Source organism: Trichinella spiralis (genome assembly GCF_000181795.1).
Source record: "Trichinella spiralis strain ISS 195 chromosome Unknown Scfld4, whole genome shotgun sequence".
Lineage (NCBI taxonomy): Eukaryota > Metazoa > Nematoda > Enoplea > Trichinellida > Trichinellidae > Trichinella > Trichinella spiralis.
The window spans coordinates 3,185,333-3,206,227 of NW_003526943.1; the positions used below are offsets into that span (position 1 = coordinate 3,185,333).

The following is a 20,895-nucleotide window of genomic DNA, read 5'->3' on the forward strand; positions in this document are numbered from 1 at the left end:
AGATTTCTCAACAATAATCATGTATTATTATTTATCATTCAAAAAATTCTAATACATTTATTAAGTAAATAAGAACAGATTCTAAAGAAGGTCCCATGGTGTAACGGCTAGCACTCTGGACTCTGAATCCAGCAATCCGAGTTCGAATCTCGGTGGGACCTCACCTTTTACCACCATCAACTTTTTATAAATATAAGTAATAATAAACAAAAACTTTAGTAAACAGGAAGCCATTACTATAATACACATTATTATATAAACAGATTTTTATAAACCATTTTAAAAGCACACAAACAGTGATCTATAATAAATAAACAATGAATAATCTACAGGCGTAAATTGTTTATTTAGGCGGAAAGTAGAAAACATATACACATATTATTTGAATTACTGAGTCATTTATTAAGAAATGAAAATACTATAATCTCCGTTAAGAACTTCTTTTGTTCAGTGAAAGAAAATGCATTAGAAAGTTTAAGCACCACTAAATTTGTTAAAGTAATTTTGCTTTTCTTTGGAATTTTATTATTTAAACTTAAATAAGTGGTAGCAATCCAGTGGTTCCATGGTGTAACGGCTAGCACTCTGGACTTTGAATCCAGCAATCCGAGTTCGAATCTCGGTGGAACCTAGCATTTTTACTGAATTTTAAAAGCGATCTGTTTATTGTAGAAATTATAATAGAAAGAAAAATCACATGAAATTCCAAATATAAATTGTATAATGTAAGTTAAATGCTCTCTGTTTGTGAAGTAATTTTATATATGCTCAGTATTAACACTGTGTTTTAGGTTTAAAATGGTATTCCATTGACAGCTTGTGCCAAATATGAGAAAATTAACCTATCACATTTTCATTGTCAAATGAAGCTTAAGAATACAGTGTTTGTATTGCTTTAATGAATTTCCCTTTACGATTTGCTTGTGTTAAATGCTTCGTTTTGTCGCCGTTTTTGGAGCCACGAAGGATTCTTTCCTTGCGTGTTATTATTGGCCTAAAGTTTTCATTGGCTCTATTTATTCATTGGTTCATGGAGTTCTAGTATGATTCGATCTCATTTAGATGCTTTTCATTCGTTTTTATGAGTCAAAATTTCATTAGTCCATGCTTTCTAATATTTCATTAGCTAATAAAACTTAATTATGAATTGCTACAATATTTCTCATTTCATTGGTCAAAATATTTTCTTTAACAACATAACAGTGGAAATTTATATATTTCAAAATTTTATTATTGGTGGCAATGTTTTATTTCTTGGTTTAATGGTTGTTGACTTTTTAGTCCTTTTTATTTTATCAATAAAGCAGCCTTTTGCGAGAACACAATAACAGCACAGAAATCAACTTGTGCTAAATTTTGAAACAAATCTCCCAATTTGCGTATAAAATACAAATAAATTTTTTTACTGTTGAAATTTAAATTCTTTATTTTAATACAATATAAATTATTACTGTTGAAAAATAAAAGGACTGATATTAAAAAATTAACGGAATGCACCAATCAAGATCTCAAAATAAACGACTGCAAATTGTCAAAAAATTGCAAGAAGTGTTCTGAATTTCATGAAAGCAATATTCAATCAGTATTTTATTCAGTGCACATCAGCTGTACAACAAGTGCAGAGCAACTATGCAGCATCAATACAATACATACACAACAAGTACACCCAAATGTACAAGACTTATAAAATAATGTTATAAACATATATGATTGTCTTCTCATTAAAATCAAATTTTTCTGTGTTTTAATTTTGATCAAGGGTGTTTCAGAATCATTTGTAATTTTTTATTAGTTAAATTGTGTTATTACAAACTTCTATTTGTGCACTATAAAGCACTTTTTGCTTGTTTTGTCAGTAACTTTCCATAAAAATGTTGAATGCAGATATGTATTTGTACATATTTATTTTGTGCAGCTGTACATCATGCTTATATTTTTTTCGTGATGAAGTAAACTTTTGGAAGAAGTTATTACGTTGCTCTAATTCAGTGGTTTGGTCTACTCGGGGACAAATTTTCACCGCCTTTTCTTAAATTCAGTTTCACATAATTGCAGCAGTTTAATCAGCATGGTATTACAACTGAAAAGTGATAATATTGAGAAATCTTTTCTCTATATCTACTCATCAGTACCTGAAACTCCCCATGGTCCAAACATTGCTCTTTGTACGAAAACAACGGTGACGCAACGCCAGCTGCCTCCCTTGTTTTTCTCAATTATATAGTGAACAGGTGCCGAAAGAAAGATGAACAATGGAATCGCAATTAAGCGGTCAAAAGGTCAGCGTCATGCTATATACCTGCCACAACTCCGGTGGTCAGCTGTTGAAAAGGCATCAAAATGAAATGTTTCTGACAGCGCGGCTGTTCAGATCAGGCGAAGCCGCACAGTCCAAGCGATTGCGCAACCAACCCGATTCCTTAATTGCTTCTCGGAGATTTAGGCCACCAGATGCGGAGTCAGGTGAAGAAAAATGCATAAATAAGAGTGAGGAGGGAGGAGGGACAATCACACAACACACAAAATCACACGGAACACGCCGTCTATCTGATCGCTTGAACCGTTTTCTCTCTTGCTATCTTACTATTTTATTCCTTGCTTGAATTGAATAAATCGAATCTCATCACACACTTTGTCACCGATTATCTATAAATAAACTCATACAGTCTACTACAAAAGAAATCTTCAAGTTTGAACGAAAAATTTCCCAACATTTTGGTCTTCTGAGCCGGAGTCGAACCAGCGAATTATGGATCCACCAAGTGATCAAACATCCACATCCAGCGACTCAGAAAACATGACAAACCACGAAGAGATCTCGTCCTTCACGTTCGACCTTGAGAAGATGGCTTTAGAACATGGAATGGCGCGGTTACAAGGTCTCGTCTCCCAAGCATTCGACATGGACGCCATTAGAGAAGTGTCCAGAACGCTGGAGCGGACGAAACAACTCTTCTTCGAATCGCGTCAAACGAGGCTCCATAACATTCTTGAGAAAGAGAAGGCAAAAGCTGTCGCGGAATACTGTGAACTTGCGGCGAAAGTCTTGCAAGTGCAACAGCAAGCTGACGAGCTGTTAGCGACTTCCCAAGTGCCGCCCCCGAGCACGGTTCTACCTCCCCCGGCAAACAGCAACAATTTACTCAGCTCTATAGTGCCAATACCGAAATTGCCAACTTATGATGGAGATGTTCTCCAATTCAAGGGCTTTTGGGATCAATTCGAGGCTGCTGTGCATCGCCGAGAAGATTTACAAGATTTCACCAAATTAGTGCATCTGCGATCTTGTTTAACCGGTGCAGCACGGGAAGCAATTGACGGCGTGACCACTTCCTCCGAGAACTACCAAGCAGTGGTGCAACTCCTGCACGACCGCTTCTATAGACCTTCAGATGTGCTAGACGCACACCTATTAGAGCTCCTGAACATGAAAACTGGTGTCGTTAAAGGAAAAGCAGGACTGCTTTCACTGCACGACAGATTGAACCGACACATCATCGAGTTAAAAGCCATCGGCAGGGACTTCGACACAGCCGTGTCTGCTTTTCGAGCGATGCTGCCATTTATGGTCTCTTGTCTGCCGAAAGAGATACAGTCCCGGTGGAAGGTGCGAGCCGAACAGCTCTCTGAGGAGCAAATGACTGCTCAAACATTCCTCACGTTCTTGGCAGAGCAAGCCCGCTGTGCAGTGGACTCTGAACAGTCTACAAAAAGAGAGAGGACATCCTCTCCCACACACAAAAACACGCTGAGAGCTAATCAGCGAAAGCGATCTAATCCCCAGCGCCAAACGGTTCGAGCTTTACGCACATCACCGCATCCAATCTGCCCGGTGTGCCAAGGTGAACATCAAGTAACTGCTTGTCGACATTTCCTGCATCAACGGTGGTCAGAGCGGAAGGCAACGGCAACACGCCTTGGCATGTGCTTCATCTGCCTAGTTCAAGGCCACATATCAGACCGTTGCAAATTTAAACAACGTGGCTGGAGAACTCATCATCTACTTACTTCACTTTCTCCGAACCGACGAGCGCCATTGCTAGAGGAACCCGACAATACAACTGCACCTCCCGGAAAGAAGACACGATCTGAGTCCAGTGAGGAAATAACCGCCAGTGTATTGCTGGCCAAGACACGCGATTCAGCTAGAATCCCGGTTTCAAACGGTGAAAACCATAGCTCATGGTGCAAATTGGAAGCGACTGGTCATCAGTTGCTTGTTTGACAGCGGTGCTGAAAAAACCCTGGTCACGGAAGACAAGACAAAAGCCTTAGTTCTGGCTGAAATGATAGAGACCGTAACCGTGAGGGGAATCGACGGCACCATTGCACCCCAGCTTTGGCCAGAAGAGTCTGGTTCGGACTAAGCCCAGTGAAAGCAAAGCAGCGCGATCTCGGGGGGAGGGGGAGCCCACTGAAGCCCTGACGCTCCTACGGATCTGTAATGATATCCAGTCGGTCCCCATCCAGTGCTAAGATTGGAAGCAACTCCAACATTTGCGAACTCCAGAGGAGCAAGATGAGAAGCTTCCTATCCATGTATTAATTGGCATCGACTCGTATGGCCGAGTTCTGGGTGAAAAAATTCTGCAAGGTAATCCAACAGATAGCACAGATATTTAAATTTCAATGTTTATGCATTCATTATTCCGATAGACTACTTTATTTCATATTTACATATACCACTTTTCATATATTTAACATTTTATAAACAATTATTTGTTATTTCATTCAGTTTTTGCTTATTTCAGATTGTTGTATAAAAATCAATCATTTTCATACATGCATTTATTTACCATTAATTATTTTCAATTATATTCATCTCACTGTGGTTAAATTTTATAGCATACTGGTATAATTAATTTTATAACGGAATCATACTTCATTTAATTTCAGCATAATTACTGTTGCAGAAGAATTTTGCAAAATTTAAATCCATATTGTTTTATTATTATTAATATTAATGTTTTATAACAGTTATGACATCAATGTAATTTTATCATCAATTTTTAAAGACTTCTGCATTTTATTTACATTGCTTTATTGTAATGCAACAATAAAAATGATTTAATATCACTTTCTTTTTGCAGTTGCAAAATACTGGCATTTGTTTTAACCTTTCTTTTTAATTTTATTTCATTATTTGTTTGATGCACTTGAATTTCTGAATTTAAGTTTAGAATAAAATTGTAAATAAAGCTGTCATTGTAGATAACATACATAGAAAATTGCAGTATCATGAAATGATGCATGGCCAGAGTTGAAAATAAAATTACAAATCCCGTTCACCATCAAACAAAAATTTTGCAAATAATGCATCTTTTTGGTGATTCGCACTTTTTGAAAGAAAGTAACAATGCATGGAATGATTTTCTACTCAATACCTTTATGAAGGAAACCGTGATTTGCAAAATAATAAAGCAAATATTCACCTAAAAGCCAGTGTAATATTTATGAAATACATGCACAGAAAGCAAAATGATAGGTAAAACAATCTGCTCACAAAGTGAGCAAAAAATTTGCTTAGTACCTCAATTTTTATAAACGCTCTTTATTTTATATAATATTTCCATTAAAACTTCAGAAAACAAAACTTTCAACAATCCAGATTCTCAGCCAAAAAAACAGCAAAATCTTTAATAAAAGGGTGAACTAAAATGTAGCAGCCGTTCAAATAAACAGAAATTAAAATATTATCTAGAATGAATAAAAATCAAATAGAAAACTGTATGATTAATTTAAAAACAGTTTAAAAAATTATTATTTGAAGTCAACAGCTGCATTATGTCCAAAATTTAATATGAGCAACCATTGTTTATTCAGTGCACCTTAAAATTCATTAATTCATGTAATCTAATTTTTTGTACAATAAAATCCTATAAATTTTGAATTTTAATATTTATTCACTGTGAACTTTTCTATTACTGAAAATGTTACCACTGCATTATTTTATTTATCAAAAGTTTGGAAGTAAAAATGCCAAAATTATTGTATCGCTTGCAATTGAGTTTCAAAGTTTTATAGTAACCAACAAAATAATAAAATGTAGAATACATTTTCATTATTCTGTTAAAGCGTTTGCAAATATATATAAACTTTATAAATCCATGCAGCAGTAATTTTTTCTCAGAAAACCAATAAAATATTTCAATGTAATCTCAAAACAAAGGTGATATATTACATATGAATATATTACATACATATTTGCTCTTTATTGTTTAACAAATTTTATGAATCAAAAAATGATACGTTTCTTAGATATCAGGAAGTTTACTTATGCACAGTTATATTAATTAGCATACATACTTCAAAAACTGAGAAATATCTAACAAAAAGTTGAAATTTAATAAAAATGAGCATACACAATTTGTCAGAAATTACCCAATGCTCGTCAGTTTGTAAAATTATTTCTTGAAACATAGAACAACAGCAATGACAAGGAGATTGAATTTACTGGTTGAAGTTTAATAAATTTCTAAAGCAAAAAATCTTTCTATGCTATCATACATTATAATTTTGATTCTATTCATTATACTATAAAATGAACAATAGCTGAAGCAAAGTTCTTAATATCTCTGTAATTATTATAAAAACCGTGACAAAGCTGTTTTGAAAATTACTATGAAGCAGAATTATATGTTTTTATAGAATTAAAAAATTAAAATTGCAATAAAATACAAAGGATATTTTTCATATGACGTGTCAAATAATATTTACATTTATTTTAAAATTTTCTATTAAGATAAATCTTTTTTATTAATGTTTGGTTCATTTTGTTGATTGAAAATACTCGACGTCAATGCTAAACAACTTTTCCTCTGTTTTATTCCTTTGGATAAATAACTCTGTGTACTATGATTATATCATAAACATTTGTAGTCAAGCATATGAAAATAAAACGAATGAAGTGTAAATCGTTGCAAGCTATTTAAGACGGTGTTCTGTTAAGATTCAAGCATCAAATTTAAAATGCATTTCATTTCAATCGGCATTGCATTTATTTTTGCATTCCATTTTGGAGAATGTAGTCCTCCAGTGAGAGCCGTTCAGCGAGAACAACAGCGCGGGTAAATTTGTCTTAATTCAGTCATTTTAAAATACTTTATTCTTGATAAAAAAATTAATTCAGGATTTTGCTTGACATCACGAAGCCGTACATAACTCTTCCTGTAGAACATCATTATTTCGATTATGAAACAAGACATCCTGAACATCCTTACAAAAAGATGACAGAACTTTTATACGCTGAACTCCAACATGACAGGATGTATGTTATTTTCAGAGGTGAAGAAACGGGATGTAGAAAAGGAACAGGGGTAAATAAATTTTTATTTTTCAACTTTCTTTCTATATTATAAATCTTTTAAAACATTTCTCATATTTTTTTTTCAAATTAGCAAAATTATTTAATAAATATTTTCAATGAATATTGTTTTTCGTTTACCCGTTTTTTGCAAATTACAATGCATTCGTCAGAATAATGCCGCTTTGAGTAATAATCCGCTTGCATTTAAGTTTTCATATGCTGATGTTTATCATCGTGTATCAAATCATAAAAATCCTTGTCCAGTAATACAATCACGCCCAATCGAATATTGCAGTGGTTACATTTACTTGATCAAACCAGAGCATGATGAGTTCAAATGTGGACCGCAGAGAATTCACCTCCCACAAGTGAGCATTTAATTATTCAATTTTTTTTCATAAACGACAAAAATTGAAAATGTAAATTTTCAGCGATCAGCTAGAACTTATTATGAAGAAGAAATTCGATTTGAAATTTATGAATATTCTTATTTCCTTGAAAGCGTTCAAAAAGCAGGCCACTACAGACGTATTGTTAACTTCCGTCCTGTAGGACCTCTGGAAAATGGCCGATACTTGTACTTATTCGATTTGGTGAAAACAACCTGCTCAAGAACTCTTCGAGTACGTTCGCATTGCAACCGACGGAACTTATGCTAATTTGATTTGTTTTCTTTTTTCAGTTATCGTTCGACAAACTTAGCCAATGTCCCTTGGTGCAAGATCAAAAAATTCCATGCAAAGCTGATGTTGATCCTACTGGCTTACGTCCGACTATTTTCAAATGCGCTGACGGAAGTCACAGAAAACGACGACCAGCAGCGATTCAGCAGCAATCAGCAGCTTCTTCATATCATTACGAGTCGTATGCATATTCACGTGAAATATATTATAAAAGCACTGAATATTTCGTAAATTAATGCTTAATGCAATTTTGTAAACAAATCAATTTTCATTTATTGCATAAAGTGTATTACATAGTTTAATAAACGTTAAAAGTTGAATTATTTATTGCATTTGGGAGACAATATTACGTTATAAAATTTGAACATATAAACAAAATGGACATTCCATTAATTAAAAAAAGTTAAACAAATATTTAAAAAGGAATTTCTTTAAAATAAAAACTAAAATGCTTAGTTGTGTTGTTTTGCATTTGTTATTAAACTGATACATTTTTTTGAAAAAAACAATTGAAAGCATGTCAAAAATTAATATCAAGCAGAGACACAAATGTTGCAGAAATGCACTCTCATCTTTATTTACTTTAACACGCTAACATATATTTTAAAAATATTTGCAATGCTGGAAAAATAATATTCGAGTTTGCTTCATATTATTTATTTAAATAAAAATTTCAGTGTATCCAACTGTTTATACAATTTGAATACATCTTTGAAGCTTTTGCGCATTCATACAACTGCTACTGTTAAAATAATATTTTTAAACAAATAACATCCAACATGTTATTTGTTGCTTGTCTAAGATGCACGAGCACAGGTTTTGAAATTGAACAAAAATATCAAAAAAACATACACAATTCAAAATTATTTAGTCAATTATTAATTACAAAATGGATTCAAATGTTTTATTATTTTGTTAACGATATCACATTGCAATTAATGCAAACTACAACATTATATTGCAAAAAGCATAACTAAGTTATATCTTAAGATAATTATGGCAAAAAATTAATTTAAAAACCTGTAAATTAAAACAACAAAAATGTTATGAAAAAATTTTCAATCATCCAAATTTTAATTTATCAACTTAACGAACAATATTTTCAAATACAATGACAACAGAAAGGAATTTTTTTACAATAAATTAAACATTCCTTTCATCAATCTGAAAATATTGTAAAGATGTTTCAAAAAGTAATAAACTGTGCATTAACAATTCTTGCAGAGCGTAGAGTTTTTTCACTGAAATACTAAGCTTTTCTAAGCTTTGCTTTTCTGCGTCCGTAACGTAACTAACTTTCGTTTCAGCAATCTGCCGCTCTTTTTCCTTGCCATCCAACTTTTCATCATTTCGAATCGTCTCGCAAACTGTATGGCACTTCTCTTCACGATGCAACAATTCCCTGCAAAAAATATACATATATTCAAAAAAAAACATTGTGAATAAAAGAATGTGTACTTCTGCGTTGTAATTTCTGCATTTCTTCTGTGTATACAATTCGCTATGGCCTACAATTATAACACTTGATATACAATTTCAAATTGTATGCCTGTAATTCACCCTGAGAGTTTCATCCAATGCTCGTTTTGCAGCCTGCATACGATCAACCGTTAAAAAGCTTATACAGCTTGAGTTAGCATCTGCCCCTGGCAAATCCTGAAAAACAAACACTGAAAAGTTGCACACATTCAACCAACTCAACTGACAATTAACTCAACAAAGCTATCCTTGGTCAAAATATATGAAAATCGTGCTACATCATTGGGTGACATCAGGGCTTTATGTTCCAACTTGAACAAAATACTGTATTTAAAACAAATTTTTATAATAAAACAATGTTGTAACAAAATACTTCACTCTGCGCAACCACATTTTCCGCATGAATTAAACGAAACAGTTGAGCTGCTTTTGGATCTGTCCTAAAGCACTGGATGAATTAAAGCACCAATGAGTCGAGCAAAAAAAAATACCTTTGTCTTATAAGTTGAGTTATTGCAGTGAAGCAGAGATGTTCAAATATTGAAGCATATTCTAAAGCGACGAAAACCATATTAAAAAATTAAAAATTAAATGAAAATCAATATTAAAAAAGGAAAAGTACTATCCATGTACTTATTATTATTATTATTATTATCTTACCGATCGTATAAGTTCGACCCCCAACAGTGTTATTAACGGATAACAATTTCACCTATGAAAGCAGTATTCTTAAAATCATCAACACTGAAAGTGAACAACTCACAGAATCGTTGGCAAACACATCAAAATAATGTGACAATTCAGCTTTCATTGTAGAGCTCCCAGGATATTTTTTAAATATCTAAATAAATGATCAAATTTCGAAAATTAATTTTCATTTATGTTTACCTCGGAGTGTGAAATAAGATTTGATCTTTTACTACGACATGGATCTATTTCGTTCACATCCATTATGAAGCAAAACACCTCAGCAGCGGTCTAAATTGAAAAGTAACAAATCAGTGCACAATAAAAAAAATTATTTCATACTTCGTCATAACGGTCAGTGATAAAATCGAGAATAAGCTTCTGTCTCAAGCAGTTTTCAATGAAATTGAAATTGACAGACCAGTATATAACTTTTTTCATTTTGCTTTCTCCAAAAAAAAATCAGCATTTCTATTAATCATAGAATCGTCACGTGAAACGCACAGACGTACGCTTACCAGAATTCGACGCTCTGTATTGGTTCAAACAAACTGAAGAATCATCTTCTACAAAATTCCAATTAAAAACGTTGCACTGCTTTATTATTTTGCAATGAACCAAGTTCGAGAACATTTGTTGCACTTCAGATTTGGTAGTCGTACATTCTTCAATAATTGTCAATTAATAAAATGTAAATAAAGTATAAATTAATACTTTTTGACAGTCGTTGAAAAGTGAAGTCAACACAATCGACTTCGCTTAATTTACCACAAGTCAACAGTTCAAAAGCAACTGCTTCTGCAATATTTCCAAAAAGCAGAAACACCACACGCATATACTCGGCATACCAAAGCAGTTTTATTATAGCAGGTGAATGAATGTTGTATACAATACGTGACTTTTCTTCGAGAGTGAAGGTTACAATATCGAATCGTATAAATATTCTTAATAATCTCCTTACCTAATAGTACACATAACAATAGTAATCATTACTATTAACTGTAAATTAATAATAAATACTTCTATTGGCGGTAAATTTACAAGTTGAACAAGTTCGTTCAAATCAGTGGCACAAGGCATTTTCATTAATATTTTCGCAAGTGCTGCAGCATTCTTTCCAAAATATTCTTCAATAATTAAGATGCACAGTTCATAACCTTTATGGCCCGTGAATTTCAATTCCATGTCAGACTTTTATCATTAAAATAATTATAAATAAAAATAAGCTTATTGTCAGCTAAACTGAAAATCATGTTTAAACAACGTATTACTGTAAATGTGCGATTCATCAGTCGACAATAAATTTGTAAAAGTATAAAATTAAAGATAACATAACGAATACTAATTTTAATAAAAAAATGTGATCTTTTGTAAAAAGAAATACTAAAAACAAATGATAGTTTAAATTTTTCAGTATAATACAGTACAGTTGTTTGTTGACTTTACAGTTTCTTGACATATGCAAATGTAAAAATTTTTATAAGTTGCTTGTATATATATATATATTTTACTTATTTAATGTTATTGTAGAATTCACAAATGAAATAACTAAACATGATTTAAAAATAGGTTCTCATGAACTCGACATATTTTGTATTAAGGATGTTATTTCCAGATTGATTTATATTACAAGTCATCAGCTTCATTGTCCACAATTGACTTCTTCAACAAATAATAGGATGACTGAAAAGATATAATTAATTTAGCAGTGTGTATTTATTTCATAAAATTGAATCAGAAGAAAACCATGATTTTTACACATTCACATTTAGTACAACAAATAATAAAAACTTGCAAATGATCTTCATTTCATCCTTTAAAAATTTTCTTGAAATATAAACGCTTTCATTCTTCATTTAGAAAATTATCCTTCATTTCTGCCAACGCATTCAGTGATTTCTGCGCTGATTCTCTTAACAAATCTGGCTGCTTTTCGTCCAAGTACACAGTAATACAACTGACACAGCTTTCCATTATTTCCAACGATACTTGCAGTATCTTGAACAATTTTGGCATAGCACTTATCAGGTGGAGTTGGAATCGAAAATGAACAGTCTGCATGTAAGATGTACCGGCTCTTCGACTTCGTTCAGCCAATTTGGAAAAAAATTTATCAAATATTGGCCATGCTTCCTTCTGCATCCGCATTGAATAAAATGTTCCAGAATTTTCCACACAAGCAACCAATGTTTTAAAAGCAGCGAACTGACAAACGACATCTGAATCGTCCAGACGACAAAGCAGAGCTGGCCAAAGTCGGTGCAACAACGGCAGTAGAGTTCTACGACACTGACACAACGCTTGTACACAATATACGATCAACTCCAGGAAGCCGATACGTGTCTGTATTGAGCCTGATCGAATCCATGCACGAGCTCGATGCATAATTTCCACCACAAGTACAAGATGCCATGGAAGTTTGTCCTTCCTCTCGTCCTCTGCTTCTCCTTCAATTGGAACGTTTGCTTTTGAATCCGAATTACAAAGTTTGCAAAAACGAGTCAACGCAGAAATAAGGTGGCATAAATTTTCTATTGGATGTTCGTCGCCATGATCCAGAACCAGCAGCATTTCTTGCAAAACAGGTGCCAACGGTTCAACGTGCTTCAAATCCACAAACCGATCCAACAACGCGCTCAATGTCAACGACAATTCCGGATAGAGACTGTAGAAACGAAATTGAATCAAAAGTGCCGATGATAAATTGCCAATATTTGATAAAAGAAGTTCATCTACGTTTGCCTGATTCAAAGCAACGGCAATGCTATTCAAAGTTAGCATTGCAGAACGCCGACTTTCGTCACGCAGTGTTAATCTCAAAACGGCATACAGAGATGACATCAAATGCTCTTTGATTTCCTCTTTCAGCAGCAGTGCACAAAATTTAATCGTCTCCAACAGTAATATCACGTTCAATTTCCCGAGGCTTCTATTTTCGACCAGCCGGGCTAACGTCGACGGTAGCAAACTTCTTGCCAACTGAGAGCCAACTTTTGGTCGTTTTCCCATTAAAGCATGAAGAATTGAATTGACAACAAATAATTCTTCAGGTCTGAAATTTTGACGACATCGCTTAAAATTCAGACAATCAACAAGAAGATCCAAATCTTCGATCAATACTAAAAGATTGAACGCATCCAAATAAAACGACACTGCTTCGTTGTCAGTTGGTGTGACTAATACAACAGAATTATCAGGTTGTAACAGCAGCATCATTTGACTTTTAGACGAAGACCAAAAGCAATCGCAATCTTCAAAAATATCCACAACCCTCATTCTTACTTCGATACTATTTACCAACGCATTCACTAAAAAAATGTTATTCATTATTTTATAAAAGTTACATTTTCCGAGTAATTCTAAAAATCGGCTGAAAATCTGCAATTTTACTTTCGATATTTTATCATTTACATTTAATTATATGTTCAATTTGTTTATCTTTTAATATATGTAATAGAAAATGATATTAAAACGATAAACTTTCATATCTTTCACTCACTCGAAACAAAGAATTTTATACAGATGAAATATCTGAAAGATGTGTTAAAATTACGTTATGAATTATATCAGTCAAGTAATGAATTACCATTTTAACTTTAAGATGATAAACTATAATACGAATAGCATAAATGCATCAAAGTAAAATTTTTCAATAAAACATTACAAAACTACATAACTAAGAAATGTTGAAAAATTAAAAATAAACATACTTAAAGAAGAAGCTTGTTTTCTGCACAAGCAAAACATAGTTAAACCACTTTTGCCAAACATTTTCAAATAACCACAGAAAGTTCGAAGCAAAACTTTTTGTTGAACTGGCAATAAATCAGACATTTTCGTCATTGTAACTAAAGTACTAGTAAAATTTTCAATAACTAAATTTTGAATTTTACAGTTTGAACAATAAGAATCTTTCACACTAAGCTGAACTAGCTTGTCGGTATCGTACAAGAGAGTAGCAACGACATCCAAAAAACGATGTTCAACTTCAACAGTAATGGCATGCCGTTTTTCAAGCAGAAGTGTAATTTTTCTACCCAAAATTATTCTTACTTCCTTATTCGGACAGTTGACAAGCTTTTTTAACACTTTATATAGCAATGTTTTCAACTTTGTGCAAGTTGTGGTGCGCCATTCTTTGTCCTGCTTTTCTTCGACACTTCCAGCCATGTTTATAACATCGAATAACAATGCCAAATATTCAGCGAGCATAGAAAATTCACTGGACGAATAGCAATGAAATAAAAAGTTTGTAACAGAAATACAAACACCTGGCAAAACAGATGCAATCAAACAAGGAGTAAGCATTAAACGTAGGCAACGGCAGACGTACAATAAACATTCGGCTTCCATATCAGTAGAAAGCAGTTGCATGAATGCGTATGTTAAATGACTAAAGAGTAGCAATCCTTTTTTCTCTTCCTGTATATGTGAAAGTACATCTTTACCTAAATTACAGTTTCAAGATGTCTACTAAATAGTGTACAGTAAAGCTTAGACAAATGTTCATGTTAAAAAAAAACAAAACACAAAGCCTTTACAATAAAACATGGAAACTTTTATCCTTAAAGAATAAAAAAAATACCTGATTTTGAGAATAAATCACACAAGCCTTTAATAATAGTGAGCAAAATCATTGGTTCAATTTGTTTTAATATCATATCATCTTGTAAAGGGCAAAGAAAATCCAACACTCGGTTTATCACTTCAGATATTAAATCTGCTTCTTCAATATGCTCACATTTTTTTATAATTTCAAATATCAGTGAAAATAACTGGTGGATGTCAGCTACAGAAATTTTATTACACTTCAAAACGGTGAATGGCAAGGAAAGCAAACTCGCCACATTCTCTTCAACTATGTGTTTTTCCATTTGTGAAATCATTCGCAAATAACGATTGTTATTTAAAATCAAACTAGGATTTAATTCGTTTGAAGCATTCGCTAACATAAGTTGTTTGATATTAAGCATTTCTATCGAAAAAGCAGTTATATATGAAAAGTATTTTGATGTAATGACAGTATGAATAATGATTTCAAGTTCAATTGTTTTTTAATTTAATTCAGGAAATTGTTTAAAAAATTATTTTTTTATATAAAATGAATTTTTAATTAAATTATTTAATAATAAATATATGATGCTAATATTATGAAAAAGAATACAAAAAGTTGAGCACCAATTCCCCCAACGAACTCGCCTGTTTTTTAATCTAAATTTCATTGGTTGTCACTATGATGCGTTCTATTTGTTAAATATTTGTTTCCGATCAATAGTCAGTTTTCTCATTCAATTCATAGCTTTCTTATTTTTAAACTATGTATTTTAAAAAATTAAACAGTTCCCAAAAGTAATTATTTGATGAAAATTGATTTAATGAAATTTGAACAAAATGACTTTTTTCTTTTGTATTAATCAAAAATCCACCTGGAGAACCTGAAAGTTGTCCATATGGTTTTATATGATATTGCAATTTTGTGAAGCTAGATATAATTTTGTATAGAGCTGAAGTTGTAGTCTGAAATCCTATTAAGCGGAAGGCCAGATAGAATCTGTCAATCTCTGGTACTTAATTGCTTTATTCTTCCTATTTGTATATTAATCCGTTATTTTAATTGGCATGTTTCAACTCGGCACAACTTTTACACCACATTTTCTTATTGGTTATTAAAATAGATTTCTCATTCAGTGTTTACGATATATATAGTAAGACTGGCTTTCACTATCTAATTGCTCACTGATTCGCTGTTTTGATTACCTACAATATTTTTCATTTCATTGGTTCAGACATTTCCATTTACAATATCTAATTTTAGTACTAGTGACGTAACTTTAATCTTTTCAACGCTTTACTAAATTTACGTTTATCTAAATTCATGAAGTTTTATCATTCATGTAATAACTGTTTCTTTGCAAAAAATTTGTTTTACATTTCACGTAATTCGGTGATCAGTATTTTTAATACCAATTTTTTCATTCTTCTATATCAATATTTTGTTATTATACCATAATACACTCCTATAAAACAAATTTGCAATAGCTCAACAAAAGCAGCAAGCAGTGATTTTTATTTTTCAAAATTCAACATCAGTAATAACAGCAAAGAACAGGCAATAACGGCAGTAATGAAAAACATTAAATAACAGGCAATAACAACAATAATAAACAGAAATGACTGGGCTAAACAAATATAAGTGATTAATATTAGCAAAGTAGAAACAACGAAAAAGGAAAGTAAGCAATCAATAAAGCATATTACAAAACTACCACTTGCAGACGGCCTCAAATCGGCTCCGGAGCTAGGTACATTAATGCTTCGAAAAACTGCTCCAATGTATGTCTACCGCTGGTGTAGTCACCGGTATATCTAATGATCAGTCGTTGCTTTTCAGTATAAACTCTATTTATCCATCTTAATTCAAAAGCGACAGTGTTTCCTGACAGCATCTGGAAATTTTGTAATTGGTTTCCTCTATCAGGAGTTGGAGCAGCTTGTAAAACCTGAGTTTGTTTCCACCGACTTTTTTGTCCATCCAATTATGCCAACCTTCCAAGTGGTTATTGCTTCTAATACTTATATTATGTGCATTCCAAAGCGGCAGCCTTTCATTGCTCATTCACTGAAGAATTGAAATGTAGTGACTGCTTCAGGAAAGCAAACATACGTATAGATTTGCGGTATAGGGAGTTAAGCGGTGGCCAGGATCATTTTTACTGCACCTTTTGTTTCATTTTCTGTCCGGTATCGAAATCGCCCACGAAAGGCAAATAACTGTTCATCCACACACAAAAGTAGATTTGGAGAAAATGATTCACCACAGTTACGAACGAATTTATTTGAGAATAAAACATTTTGACGTCGTGCATATGTCGTGCACGCAACGCTCTGCTCGCGTTCAGAAGTCATCGAACCGTATGCATCGCGCCATTTGGTGGAATGGGCACCGCAGTATTGTAGTCATGAAGACTAGCAATTTTACAGTATTGCAGCTTTTTTCACTTTACATATCCAACACCGGTTCTTTCCTACCATGGTAACAACCAGCAATAAGCAGTATACCAAAAAAAAATCTGCCTTCATTTCGAGCAAGTTTTCACATCGATCCATGAGTCCTGTTCTGCTTTATGCAATGAATATCAAATTGTTTCATAACAAATGATATCTACAATTTCATCATCGATCAAGCATTCAGCAGGACGAGATATTATACGGATTTTGATCGTTAGGCCAGGTTTGTTTCAACAGTGCTGATGCTGGCACTTTTACTTGCGTTTGCGTGCTCTGGTTCGCTCTGTTCATTCGATACTGCTGGAAGCAACGAATGCCCCGGGCTGAACAAACTGTCTATCTTTGCTCTTGATCTCTTCCTCAGTACTTTCTTCATCCGAAAGTATATGGTCTTTGACCTCTGAATCTTCTTCAGCAACGAAATCACTGCCACTCTTTTCAGTTTTCTGGAAAAAAGAGAAAACTCTTCTTCACGTTGCTCGAAACTACTCTTCCGCTCAGATTCTGAAAGTAAGGGAATTCGCCTGATCAGATGTGACTCTCAGTTTCCATGCCCACGCTTGCACTCTTTCAAACAATGCTCGGGCTCCATACAAGCGAAACAGACGGACGCGTCAACTTCCTTACTATTCTTTGGCTAGCCGTTGGTCACGTAACATATAATCTTTATAAATGCTGGGCAATTTTGCGTAGCGGCACTAATGTTCATCTCTTGAATAGCGGGAAGTTCTTTGGAAATGTGTGTAACAACTTCTCCTTACCATTGCTCTTCCACTTCGGCATCCCTTCCATTCATCCATGTCTGGTAGTTGGGATACTGTGTCGGGACGATATTTGCAGCACCTGGTTTGTATTTAATGTCATAATCGAAAACTTGCAATCTACCTGACCATCTGGAAATATCCATACTTGCCCTTTCAGCACTTTGCTCTTCAATAAAGAATTCAACGAGCGTTGATCTGAACACAACGTAAACCGTCTTCCCCATAGCCAAGATCGATATTTTTCAACAGCCAATATACACGCCTATGCTTCCTTCTCAACAACCGAATATTTGCGCTCAGCTGCAGCTAGTGCTCGTGAGCCAAATGTACCAGTGAGTTCAATACTGTCTCCGTGTACTTTAAATAAAACTGTACCAATTCCAACATTAGAAGCATCTGTCGTGACAATGGAAGGTAGATTAGGGTAATATATCGTTAAATCAGGACTTTCAATTAGTAAAAGTATCAACTTCTGAAAGCCACATTCAACTCAGGGTTCCAAGCGAACTCCACTTTTGATCGAGTCGGAGCACGAAAATACTGAATATTAGTTAAAAAACAAAGTAAAAAGCACACATGCACGCGAAAGGGATCTACAATCACCTGTAGCGATTGATCCCAGTCACGAACATCAGTTTTACCACTACCTATTACCATAACCTATTGTTATCATGAATTCAGGTACTAATCAGCAGGATTCGCTACGTCCTCTAAAAATTCCCAGCAGTGCTAATAGAATTTACGATTGACTGATAAATTTTTATTTATTTCACGTATTAAAAGGTAAATAAGCAAGAAAAAAGGAAATCAGTTGAGCATTGAAATTATTTTGTATTCCATAATAAGAACAAGTGATTGTACTTGAGCATCAAAAGTTTGATCAAAAGACGTCTATACAAAAATTAAAGTGAAACTGAAGCTCTAATTTTTTTTCATCGCCTACTTTCTTATCTGTATCACTTTATATCTTAGGCACTGTGTGTTAATGAACAAAGGTAAAATTTTGGTAAGTGATAATAAGTTTAAGCATGTGATAAAAGAAAGCAATTTTATTTATAATAGTAATAAAGAAGACGGCATTCTAGTTATACAGATCAAAAATTGATGCTCTTACAATTTTAAGAGTTAGTATACTTCTGTTATAAACCTAACTTTAATATTACTGTATTATTTTTTATTATAATTATTTTAACAGTTATAAAATACTTTAATTATTTTTATGACAATTTTTATTTTATTATTTATTACATTCAGAGGTAGGTGGCATAAATTAAATTTTTAGATGAATGTAAGTAAATATGTACGTACATGCTTGTTTTTAATTTTACTGTGACCCATATTATTTGAAGTTGTATCTTCGATTTGTCGGCAGTTCTTTCGTCTGTATACTTAAATAGCAATTGCTGTATAATTTATTTTGCATTAATGGTGATAATATAAAGTATAAACATATTTCAGGTTTTTCATTGCAATGGATACTTTTGCTGATGAATGTAAACAATATTTTGACACCGAATGCCTTTATGAATTATTGAATTTATCGAAAGATGCTAAGCCAGATCGTACTACAAGTATGTGATATATCATTATATATTTTTAGAAATATTCTACATCATCTGTGAATGAAAATCTTTGATGATTTCTCTTAAATAATCTTAATTTTTGAAAATCATTTACGTGATAAAGGTGTTAAACATTTTGAGTGTATAGCTCATTTTTTGAATAATACTGATTTAAATGTGAAGTATGGTAGTTTTTTGACATCGATGAGCTAAGTGATTTTAAGCTGTATTATTAGAATATTTTTTTAATGTTATTATATGTGTAGATAGTTTTTGAATAAAGTGAATGTATATGTAAAGTATATCATATGTTTAGTTAAGAAAGCATATTATAAAGCATCATTGAAATATCATCCTGATCGAGTTCATGGGAAGGACGAAAAGGAATTAGCAACGAAGAAATTTCAAATTTTATCCAAAGCGTTTGATGTGCTTTATGATGAAGAAAAAAGAGCAGCATATGATGAAATGGGTTAGTTAAAGTAATTAAAGAACGTATACTTTTTTTATAATTGCGATTTTAGGATTGGTTGGTAATGACTTGCTTTCGAAAGTTTCTGACTGGATGACTTTTTGGCGTAAATTATTTAAGCCTGTTGAAAAGCAGGATATTGAGAGCTTCTACGCAAATTATATTGGTAAATATTGATATTATGATATCACTGGTGTATTTTATTTAAGTGTAAAAAATAATCTTTTAGGTTCTGAAGAGGAACGTTATGATTTAAAGAAGGCCTACCTTGCAAAGAAAGGTGACATGGATTATATTGTGGAGACCATTTGTGGAATCTCCTCACCCGAGGAAGAATCTCGTTATCGAGAAATTTTATTGGAAATGATAAAAAACAGAGAGATTCCTGCTTACAAACAGTTCACTCAAGAAGATCCAAATAAAAAAATGAAAAGAATAAATCGGGTATGAATTCAAATGTTTTTAGTATACATTCCTGTAATGTAATTCATTGTAGTATTGAAAGTGTTGATTATTATGATTAATTTAATTATTAGTATTAATTAATATGACAAATTATATTGTTTTACTTTTCGTTTTTGGAATTAGTAAAAACATTTTCAAATATTGAAATGCAAATTACATTTAAAATTTAAGATACAAGTGCATTTTTATAGGCAAAAAGGGAAGCACAGCGATTCAAAAAGGAAAGTGAGAAATGTCCTTCCGGTGATTTATTTGCAGAAATTGCTAAAAGAGCCGAAAAACGACGGAAAGATGGGGAAGCATTCCTGGATCGTCTAGCTGCATCTTGTTCAAAAGTGACGAAGAAATCTGGCAAAAAGAACTGATTTGCAACTGAGTTTTATAACCATATATCACATATACACTACTTTTTATCTTTGCTCTATCTGTTGATTCTGATTTTTTGAATAATAAATGTTTTTAACGAGTT

General features: G+C 32.8%; 9 protein-coding genes and 1 non-coding gene across 10 annotated transcripts; 7 read left to right on the forward strand and 3 right to left on the reverse strand.

Annotated features, from left to right (window-relative positions):
• Positions 1–559: 559 nt before the first annotated feature.
• Tsp_00832 lies at positions 560–631 on the forward strand. Its single transcript has one exon. It is a non-coding gene; the product is annotated as a tRNA-Gln (tRNA).
• Positions 632–1,491: 860 nt separating this feature from the next.
• On the forward strand, positions 1,492–2,224 carry Tsp_00831 (hypothetical protein). Its single transcript, XM_003376555.1, has 3 exons — positions 1,492–1,548; positions 1,596–1,693; positions 2,056–2,224. Exons 1-3 carry the CDS (start codon positions 1,492–1,494, stop codon positions 2,222–2,224), a joined length of 324 nt encoding a protein of 107 aa, XP_003376603.1.
• A 28-nt stretch (positions 2,225–2,252) lies between these two features.
• On the forward strand, positions 2,253–2,603 carry Tsp_00830 (hypothetical protein). The gene has a single exon (XM_003376556.1). The coding sequence runs from the start codon at positions 2,253–2,255 to the stop codon at positions 2,601–2,603; it is 351 nt and encodes a 116-aa protein (XP_003376604.1).
• Positions 2,604–2,749: 146 nt separating this feature from the next.
• Tsp_00829 (hypothetical protein) lies at positions 2,750–4,225 on the forward strand. The gene has a single exon (XM_003376557.1). The coding sequence runs from the start codon at positions 2,750–2,752 to the stop codon at positions 4,223–4,225; it is 1,476 nt and encodes a 491-aa protein (XP_003376605.1).
• Positions 4,226–6,969: 2,744 nt separating this feature from the next.
• Positions 6,970–8,692, forward strand: Tsp_00828 (hypothetical protein). Its single transcript, XM_003376558.1, has 6 exons — positions 6,970–7,067; positions 7,130–7,316; positions 7,477–7,674; positions 7,738–7,929; positions 7,989–8,184; positions 8,667–8,692. Exons 1-6 carry the CDS (start codon positions 6,970–6,972, stop codon positions 8,690–8,692), a joined length of 897 nt encoding a protein of 298 aa, XP_003376606.1.
• A 25-nt stretch (positions 8,693–8,717) lies between these two features.
• Tsp_00827 (hypothetical protein) lies at positions 8,718–10,039 on the reverse strand. Its single transcript, XM_003376559.1, has 6 exons — positions 9,960–10,039; positions 9,696–9,792; positions 9,550–9,645; positions 9,448–9,497; positions 9,240–9,391; positions 8,718–8,731 (listed from the first exon to the last, which is right to left on the reverse strand). Exons 1-6 carry the CDS (start codon positions 10,037–10,039, stop codon positions 8,718–8,720), a joined length of 489 nt encoding a protein of 162 aa, XP_003376607.1.
• A 121-nt stretch (positions 10,040–10,160) lies between these two features.
• Positions 10,161–11,444, reverse strand: Tsp_00826 (hypothetical protein). Its single transcript, XM_003376560.1, is given in 8 exon segments — positions 10,161–10,196; positions 10,232–10,309; positions 10,357–10,446; positions 10,744–10,820; positions 10,924–11,099; positions 11,117–11,154; positions 11,176–11,346; positions 11,427–11,444. 8 exon segments carry the CDS (start codon positions 11,442–11,444, stop codon positions 10,161–10,163), a joined length of 684 nt encoding a protein of 227 aa, XP_003376608.1.
• A 556-nt stretch (positions 11,445–12,000) lies between these two features.
• Tsp_00825 (ATP-dependent RNA helicase DDX19B) lies at positions 12,001–15,128 on the reverse strand. Its single transcript, XM_003376561.1, has 3 exons — positions 14,741–15,128; positions 13,866–14,603; positions 12,001–13,463 (listed from the first exon to the last, which is right to left on the reverse strand). Exons 1-3 carry the CDS (start codon positions 15,126–15,128, stop codon positions 12,001–12,003), a joined length of 2,589 nt encoding a protein of 862 aa, XP_003376609.1.
• Positions 15,129–16,325: 1,197 nt separating this feature from the next.
• Positions 16,326–17,192, forward strand: Tsp_00824 (hypothetical protein). The gene is given in 4 exon segments (XM_003376562.1): positions 16,326–16,348; positions 16,363–16,492; positions 16,547–16,711; positions 16,839–17,192. 4 exon segments carry the CDS (start codon positions 16,326–16,328, stop codon positions 17,190–17,192), a joined length of 672 nt encoding a protein of 223 aa, XP_003376610.1.
• Positions 17,193–17,740: 548 nt separating this feature from the next.
• Positions 17,741–20,791, forward strand: Tsp_00823 (DnaJ protein subfamily C member 9). The gene is made up of 9 exons (XM_003376563.1): positions 17,741–17,902; positions 17,973–18,009; positions 18,177–18,341; positions 18,492–18,561; positions 19,386–19,498; positions 19,806–19,961; positions 20,014–20,127; positions 20,191–20,405; positions 20,618–20,791. The coding sequence occupies exons 1-9, from the start codon at positions 17,741–17,743 to the stop codon at positions 20,789–20,791; spliced, it is 1,206 nt and encodes a 401-aa protein (XP_003376611.1).
• Positions 20,792–20,895: the final 104 nt, after the last annotated feature.

Excerpts from the sequence above, each read along its gene's own strand:
- Tsp_00828 (XM_003376558.1), top strand. The coding sequence starts at position 6,970 with ATGCATTTCATTTCAATCGGCATTGCATTTATTTTTGCATTCCATTTT. Across the intron at positions 7,317-7,476 it reads GATGTAGAAAAGGAACAGGG|AATAATGCCGCTTTGAGTAA; the intron begins GTAAATAAATTT and ends TGCATTCGTCAG. Across the intron at positions 7,930-7,988 it reads CCTGCTCAAGAACTCTTCGA|TTATCGTTCGACAAACTTAG; the intron begins GTACGTTCGCAT and ends TTCTTTTTTCAG.
- Tsp_00823 (XM_003376563.1), top strand. The coding sequence starts at position 17,741 with ATGCTCGGGCTCCATACAAGCGAAACAGACGGACGCGTCAACTTCCTT. Across the intron at positions 18,010-18,176 it reads GACGATATTTGCAGCACCTG|CCAATATACACGCCTATGCT; the intron begins GTTTGTATTTAA and ends ATTTTTCAACAG. Across the intron at positions 19,499-19,805 it reads TAAGCCAGATCGTACTACAA|TTAAGAAAGCATATTATAAA; the intron begins GTATGTGATATA and ends TCATATGTTTAG.
- Tsp_00824 (XM_003376562.1), top strand. The coding sequence starts at position 16,326 with ATGACTGGGCTAAACAAATATAA. Across the intron at positions 16,493-16,546 it reads GAAAAACTGCTCCAATGTAT|TATAAACTCTATTTATCCAT; the intron begins GTCTACCGCTGG and ends GTTGCTTTTCAG. Across the intron at positions 16,712-16,838 it reads TTATGCCAACCTTCCAAGTG|GGAGTTAAGCGGTGGCCAGG; the intron begins GTTATTGCTTCT and ends TTTGCGGTATAG.
- Tsp_00827 (XM_003376559.1), bottom strand. The coding sequence starts at position 10,039 with ATGGTTTTCGTCGCTTTAGAATATGCTTCAATATTTGAACATCTCTGC. Across the intron at positions 9,793-9,959 it reads ACTCAACTTATAAGACAAAG|TATTTTGTTCAAGTTGGAAC; the intron begins GTATTTTTTTTT and ends TTTTAAATACAG. Across the intron at positions 9,498-9,549 it reads CATTGGATGAAACTCTCAGG|GCCATAGCGAATTGTATACA; the intron begins GTGAATTACAGG and ends TTATAATTGTAG.
- Tsp_00825 (XM_003376561.1), bottom strand. The coding sequence starts at position 15,128 with ATGCTTAATATCAAACAACTTATGTTAGCGAATGCTTCAAACGAATTA. Across the intron at positions 14,604-14,740 it reads TGATTTATTCTCAAAATCAG|GTAAAGATGTACTTTCACAT; the intron begins GTATTTTTTTTA and ends ACTGTAATTTAG. Across the intron at positions 13,464-13,865 it reads AAAACAAGCTTCTTCTTTAA|TGAATGCGTTGGTAAATAGT; the intron begins GTATGTTTATTT and ends ACATTTTTTTAG.
- Tsp_00831 (XM_003376555.1), top strand. The coding sequence starts at position 1,492 with ATGCACCAATCAAGATCTCAAAATAAACGACTGCAAATTGTCAAAAAA. Across the intron at positions 1,549-1,595 it reads TTGTCAAAAAATTGCAAGAA|TGCACATCAGCTGTACAACA; the intron begins GTGTTCTGAATT and ends TATTTTATTCAG. Across the intron at positions 1,694-2,055 it reads TACAAGACTTATAAAATAAT|CAGTTTAATCAGCATGGTAT; the intron begins GTTATAAACATA and ends ACATAATTGCAG.
- Tsp_00830 (XM_003376556.1), top strand. The coding sequence starts at position 2,253 with ATGGAATCGCAATTAAGCGGTCAAAAGGTCAGCGTCATGCTATATACC.
- Tsp_00826 (XM_003376560.1), bottom strand. Across the intron at positions 10,447-10,743 it reads AAATAATAAAGCAGTGCAAC|ACCGCTGCTGAGGTGTTTTG; the intron begins GTTTTTAATTGG and ends TTTTCAATTTAG. Across the intron at positions 10,197-10,231 it reads ATGTGTTTGCCAACGATTCT|AATACTGCTTTCATAGGTGA; the intron begins GTGAGTTGTTCA and ends GATGATTTTAAG.
- Tsp_00829 (XM_003376557.1), top strand. The coding sequence starts at position 2,750 with ATGGATCCACCAAGTGATCAAACATCCACATCCAGCGACTCAGAAAAC.